The sequence below is a fragment of the Ananas comosus genome, linkage group 3 (genome assembly GCF_001540865.1).
Source record: "Ananas comosus cultivar F153 linkage group 3, ASM154086v1, whole genome shotgun sequence".
In the NCBI taxonomy this organism is placed as follows: domain Eukaryota; kingdom Viridiplantae; phylum Streptophyta; class Magnoliopsida; order Poales; family Bromeliaceae; genus Ananas; species Ananas comosus.
The window spans coordinates 1,046,937-1,054,171 of NC_033623.1; the positions used below are offsets into that span (position 1 = coordinate 1,046,937).

Sequence of the window (7,235 nt, forward strand, 5' to 3'; positions counted from 1 at the left end):
GATTCAAAAGGTTTTGTACTAATTTTTTTTAAAATTGTTGGGATCTGTGCACTATTATGTTGTTGACACTTCATCTATTTTATGGTAGGTCACACTACATGAGTCTTGATCAAGCAACATTGTTTGATTTGTAGTTGTGTTCTTTGAAGTTAAGTTGGGCTACAAACGGGCTTGCTCGGCCCAGCCCGGCCCGGCCCGGCCGACACCTTCAGCGCGTGGTGAGAAAGTGCGACGGGAAACATATTTGTTCGTTTTCATAAGCGAGAACTAGTTGCGCTTGGTGAGAAAGTACGATTTGACACTTACTGTCCGATGACGGGGACCATGTTGGTGCGACGGGTTGGCCCCCGGTCCGTTGCGGTGGATGTGGGTCGTGTTGCCCATATCGCGCCCCTACTTTTGTTCCAACACTTTTGGACCAAGCGCGAACGGAGCTGAGAAGTATCCATACAAAATCTCGGCCCAAAAAAAATCCACATTACTGGGCCACAAGCCCATTTATGGTTGGATTCAAACTCAAAATAGGGTTTGATCAAATTAAATTCTAAAGGACAAGGCAGATTATGCATTGCGCTCTCGTCTTTCGTATCGCATGATGATTCATCGATCATTACCATGCATAAGCGGTGGTGTTAAGATTATTACTGAATCATTTCATTTTCAGTCGAGTTAGTTAGTAACAATAATCTCGAAATTATGATCATTTTTTGACTATCAAACGTAACATCAAACATCGACTTCGACTACGGTTTGTTTGTTTTGTAAAATCAAGTGCAGAACTAACTAAACTAACTCAAGAATGCCAAAGATTGTAGTGTTCAGAATCAGTGAGAAAATGAGGTGAGCGACAAATAAAGATACACAGTATATTAAAGGGGATCAGAAATAACCGTACGCCACCTTCAACTTCGAACACACATTTCGATATTCGTTTTTGAGTAGTAACTGAATATTATATACCATGCACAAACTTGAAACATAGATAACATATATATATATATATATATATATATCTATATATATAAGGTGAGCTGATCTATTATAAATATAAAAGATCCCCCAACAATAATTTACAAAAAGCAATAAAGGGAAAAGGAAAGGAAAAAAAACATGTTTAATGTTGCCAAAATTGGAAAATTTTCTAATTCCAATTTGCCCCTAACAAATTAAATTCAAAATATAATAACCTTTCTACTACATTGGAACAAACACACTTCTTGTAGTATCCCTATTGTGCCATTTCCCAATTCAGCTTAGAAGCAACTCTTTAATGGCAAGGAAAATAATCCTAGGAAAAGAAGAAGAAGAAGAAGAAGAAGAGAAATTAAACCCAAATTTAATATTTTTCACACCAACATTATTATAAAAGATGGTTGATACATAAATGAGACAATATAATGTGATAAAAAAAGGGTTAAAAAAGATGTTTTACAACAATATTTCTTTGCTCAAAATGTGTCCTCAAGTAAGATATTATCATATATACATATATATCTGAATAATTAAGTAGTACACCATGCATGTAAATTTACTTTTCAAACTCTTATAAATTCAATTCAAGTGATGTGCTTTTAATTAATCTTATTACCTCTAATTTCTTGACCAATTCCTTCGCGGTTGGAGCTAAAACAATGATATGTCGCGCGCTAGGGCTAATAAAACCATCCTCAACAGCTTTATCAATGAAGCATAAAAGTGAGTTGTAGTATCCATCTACATTGAGCAATCCCACCTACAAATTTTGAATTTGGAAGTGAATAATTTTGCATCTCAATACTGTAAAAAATCCAACAATGAACAATCAAAAAGGAACTGATTAAGGAACTAATTAATTAAATCATTTGCATGTGAATTAGGAATGAGTTTTGTGAGAAAATTTAATTACTGGCTTGTCATGTATGCCCAGTTGAGCCCATGTGATTACTTCAAGTAGCTCTTCTAGAGTTCCATATCCCCCTGCATACTAATCCAAATTAGTGACAAGATTAAACTAATTATAAAAACATTGATGATGCTCTAATTCTAATGAAAAAAAAAGTTTGACTTGAACTCAGTTACTAGAGGTTGTGGGTTGATGCCTCATTTTAATTGTTTAATGGGTTAAATTTTTATCTTTTACCCGTTTCGTTAGACGAAATTTTTCCTAATCTCTTTGATGCATGTTAGGAGGGTGTATTCCTAACGTAAACCAAGGGCTTTTTTTGGATATCAGAATAAGTTATTCTGTAATATCTCATATTTTATGAGGTTTTTTTTCTTTTTTATAGTTGCAAGGTCTTGGAAGCCGGGGTTTATTAGGATGATAATATAATTTATCTATGATATGATTTATTTTATTTTAAAAAGATGACTGAAAAGCTATTCATAATATGTTATTCTAAACATATAGATTTACTTCTCATCTATCAAGTACTATAAATATTTTAAGTAAACAAAAAAATATATACAGAATAAATTATTCATGGATAAAAAAAAAAAAGACTCCTAGGAGCTAACAATATATGCAATTAAGAGAAAGTCAAACATGGAGCTTGCCATTTTATTTAAGTGCAAAAAGACAAGGATGTTTTTTTTTTTTTTTTTTTTTTTTTTTTTTAATCTCTATTTAAGTGCCTTCGGCCTATAGAAACAAACTGGGCGGATTCAGGGACGGGAGAGGTCCCCACCTCCCACCCTTTTTTAAGGCAGGTCAAACTGTCAAAGTGGATTTACTTTATTTTATGGTTAATTGTATATAATTTTCTATAAACATACCGAATAATAAATATATATCTCTACAAAATTCAACTTTTTATTTTTATCTCTGCAAAAGTTTAGTAATATTCATATTTATTACTCTGGTTGTTATCGTTAAAGTAGCAGATCGATAAGTGAAATGATATTTTGGTTCTTACAAATATATTCCTCCAAAAGTCCTAATTATTAGAATTATGCAGAAATATCCTTATAGAAAATATTTTACCCAATAATATAAGAAAAGTAAAAAAATCAATTTAACTCATTCACTAATCAGGGTTAAATATTTTACTCATGTTATATTTTTTCAAAGATACTAACGGAGTATATTTGAAGACATTAGGACTAATACTTTTGGAGGGACAAAAAATAAAAAGTTGAATTTTGTAGAAATATATTTGTTATTTCGATATGTTTACGAGGAGCTATACACAATTAACGCTTTATCTTATTCTTTTACCTTCACTTACTGTTTCATTCGGAGACAGAATTTTTCGCAATTTTTTTGACAGATTAAAACAGATCGAGAGAAGAAAGGGATCCCCCATCTTCCACTTCATTTTCTTACTTTAGATTCGAAATGAATCATTATTATTCTTTTTTTTACTTCTGACTCCCACTTATCACGTCATTCAGGATAGATCGGAACGAAAGCTCGACCACTCCGGATCCATTTAGGGATGTCAATGGATATGGATACCTGAAATTTTATCCGAACCCGAAACCGAATAAAACGGATATATCTTATGCTAAATGGATATGGATTCGGATATGAATTTCAAAAATAGAAATCCGACGGATATGGATTCAGATATAGATTTTAACTGTACCGGACCCGAACCCGAACCCGAATTTATTTTGTATTTTATATATATATATATATATATATATATATAAATTTGATGTTATATTTAAATTTATATTTTAAAAATTTAGATTTAATATAATATATTTTGAATATTGAAAAAAAAAAATTGTTTCGGGTTCAAATTTTCGAGTTTGGGTTCGGATTCGGATTTCGGATTTTTGTTCGGATTCGGGTTCGGGTTCGGGTCTCGGGTTTGGAGTCGGGTTCGGATTCGGATTTTTGAAAATTCGCCCTGAATCCGACCCGTTGACATCTCTAGATCCATTTGCATCCATACTTGGGATGGATGTATATATCTTATCAGTGGTAAACATATCTGCAGGTGTATATATAGGAATCACTAACCAGGTAGGGCAATGAAGGCATCAGAGCGCCTGGCCATTTCAGCCTTCCTCTGGTGCATATCTGCAACTGCTTTCACCTCTCCCACTGTCTCTCCTGTAATCTGCAAAAGATACAGCACACACATACAACCCAAAATAAATAAATAAAAAATTAAAAAGGGCATTTACATCACTTCTCCTTTATTTTATTAAAGGGTAAACTTCGAATACCACTTCTTATATGGTTTCGCACTTTCTCACTTTAGTATCCAGTGGTTTAAAGTGTACCAATTTAATATCCTGCGGTTTCATTTTTCTCTTTTCGTCAGCTCACCCGTTAATATTTCGTTAGATTGTATACAAAAAACTTTAATACATGTTAGTTTTAACTTTGTCACTGATTTAACGAAAAAAAAAAAAGTGGATGGGATAATAAAAAAATAAATAAAAATACGGGAGACTGAATTTATTTCTAAATGAAATAAACGAAGTGGATAGCGTGCTATCTATCTCTCAAAAAAAAAGAAATATTATTCATATACTATTAATAATATTTTAGATAAATTATAAATATATAAATATATATTAAATATTTACAGTAAGAAAATTCATCATAAATTCTGATAATCATTACCTAAATTAAAGGAGTAAATTATATGAGATAAAAAAAAAAAGCAAAAACAAGAAAAGGACAGTGAGCAGCAGGAGAGAGAGAGAGAGAGAGAGAGAGAGAGAGAGAGATGGACTGTTTATTTAGCATAAAAAATTAGCAGCAAACATACCTCTCTAGGCATGAGAGTCTTGGGAATAACTCTGCATTACATAACATGGACAAATTAATTAAGTTTCTAAACCCTTGGATTTTTTACTCAGATTCAGAGAAAACAAAAAAGAACATTTTCATTATTCTTATATCTTTCACCCCTCCTTTTGCTGTACTTGAAGATTGATTATTCTTAAAATATTTGGCCCATAATGAAGTTTACATACCCAATGACATGTCTCCCACCATCATGCACAGCTTGGGAGACCAAACCCATTAGCCCAACACTTCCCCCACCATACACCAGATCAATATTTCTTGACACCTGACAAGTAATAAACTATTAAATATATATATAGGAGGAGAGAGAGAAACTGAAACTCCACACATCCCTTTTCTGACTTCACCGCTCGTTGTTTCTATTTTCAGCTACAGTAGCCTCAGCATGTTTAGCAAATGAATTTATCTAAAATTTCTACTGTGACGGAGCTAATGACAAAATGTTTTTTCTGGCGCACTTTCTTATCATACATAAATAAATGCATTCTGCTCGCAATCCCAAACAACGCCTAAGTCTTGAATGATGAAGGTAGAGAACAAACCTATGAACTCATAAAATGAAGAGATTTAATTAGAATAAGCTCTGATATATATATATATATATATACCGTCGTAACGAAAAGATCGATCATTTAGTAAAAAATAACAAGCTTAAGAGTATATTTGACTGTTTAGAACTTTTGTTTTTACTTCTGAAAGAGGTTGTGAAAATATATAAATGTTTATCCTAAATATATTACAAGATCGTATATTATCAAACAACATTACACCCGACGAAAATCAATATTAGTGGATGTTAGGTAAATTATGCCACGCGTATTTGCTGAAAAGGCTACAGAAAAGACAGCTTAATAATAGACGGGAATAACAACCATACAATGATAGATGGGGAATCAAACTTAAGAACTCTTATGATGGACTCTAATATTATGCATGTTTTTCAAAAGATCAATATAATAAGGGACTATCTGAAAATAGTTTTAATAGCTTTTTCTAGATTAGCAAGTTCAATGCTCGGAACAGAGAAGATTCCTTTGGTGTACTTTGAGACAATGTTAGCCTGAGGAGATGGAAAAGGGGTTTTAAAAGTACATAGTATTTTTAAAAGAAGAGAGATATTGAATAGAAAAAAAAAAATAGTACTAAATAGAAAACCAATATATCATAATGCAATTAATACAAAAACACTTGTCTTATCCTTCATTTCAAGCAACATCCATATAACAACAACATCTAAACTCAAAATGCAATAGAAGCAAAATGAAAGAAGAGAGATATTGAATATATCCAGAATACTAAAGCATCGCGCGTTCTCTAGCAGCTTAATTAAGTTTTTTTAACATATTATAGTTATTTCATATGATATTATAGTAGGAATTTCTTGGTTTAAATTCTACCATAGTTGTAGTTTTAATACATAACAATTGTTTCACACAGTATTAATTAGAGCGGGAGTTACCAAATTAAGTTTAAAATCTACTATTTTCATAGTTTAAAATCTACTATTTTCATAGTTTAAAATCTACTATTTTGAGCTAGGCACGAAAAAAGTTGCCGCATATAATAAGATACCAAATTAAACATAGTTATCTATCAGCTTAAGCTTTTATAATATAACAATTATTTTACGCTCGCGTACGTGCGTGAGAGAGAGAGAGAGAGAGAGAGAAAGAGCATGTACCAATTCCTTGCCAAGTTCAACTGCAGCATCTTGGTAGCTCTTCTTCTTCCCTTGGCTACTCCCACAGAACACACATATCCTCTTAAATCTTGATGGCCTCATCTCCTTCTCCCTCTCCATTAATGTCCTAATTAAACTCTCTAGCTGGATCTCTCTCTCTCTATATGTATTTATCTCTCTTGTCTTAATTGTAGAGCTAGAGACACTGCATATATATATATATATATATATATATATATGTATATGTTGGGCTCTCTCTCTCTCTTTCTCTTATATTGTGGGAGTGGTGTGACACAGCATGAGTGCAAACAATAATCCACTAGAGACCTTGATCACCTGGGAGTGCGCCACCCATACATATATATATATCCATATATATTATGTATTATTCTCTTCTTTATTTATATATATACATATATATATAGAGAGAGAGAGAGAGAGAGAGAGAGAGAGAGAGAGAGAGAGAGAAAGAGAGAGAGGTGTGTGTGGTGAGATGCATGAATGGGTAACCTCAAATGAGACACGAGCCAACACTCAATGATGGGTGTTCTCAGAATTCAAGAATGTGACATATCTGATTAAATATTCTTTTTGCTTCAAAAGTTTAAGCCTATAAATTCATGGATGCGTGATTATTTGTATGTGAATTTTAATAGATTCTTTATTAATTTGTTTCTTTCAACCCCTCTCGGTCGTAAAGATTAATATTTCACTTCTCGGTTTATTTGGCGACTCTCAAAATTATAGTTTAATAATTGAAGTAGTGTCATCTGGTGTGTTATTATTTACGAAAATAAATAGAAC

General features: G+C 32.4%; 1 protein-coding gene across 2 annotated transcripts; it reads right to left on the bottom strand.

Moving 5' to 3' along the window:
- Positions 1,036–6,656, bottom strand: LOC109707755 (cytokinin riboside 5'-monophosphate phosphoribohydrolase LOG3). Of its 2 annotated transcripts, XM_020229278.1 has the most exons (7): positions 6,432–6,655; positions 4,918–5,015; positions 4,710–4,740; positions 3,950–4,049; positions 1,886–1,956; positions 1,589–1,732; positions 1,036–1,288 (listed from the first exon to the last, which is right to left on the bottom strand). In XM_020229278.1, exons 1-7 carry the CDS (start codon positions 6,549–6,551, stop codon positions 1,268–1,270), a joined length of 585 nt encoding a protein of 194 aa, XP_020084867.1. In that variant the 5' UTR covers positions 6,552–6,655; the 3' UTR covers positions 1,036–1,267. The 2 variants fall into 2 exon arrangements, with proteins under 2 accessions (XP_020084867.1, XP_020084866.1); XM_020229277.1 differs by lacking the exon at positions 1,036–1,288 and having other exon boundaries at positions 1,377–1,732; positions 6,432–6,656.

Coding starts and splice junctions, on each gene's coding strand:
- LOC109707755 (XM_020229277.1), bottom strand. CDS start 6,551: ATGGAGAGGGAGAAGGAGATGAGGCCATCAAGATTTAAGAGGATATGT. Junction 5,016..6,431: donor TTGAACTTGGCAAGGAATTG/GTACATGCTCTT, acceptor ATTACTTGTCAG/GTGTCAAGAAATATTGATCT. Junction 1,957..3,949: donor TGCCTTCATTGCCCTACCTG/GTTAGTGATTCC, acceptor ATTAGTATGCAG/GGGGATATGGAACTCTAGAA.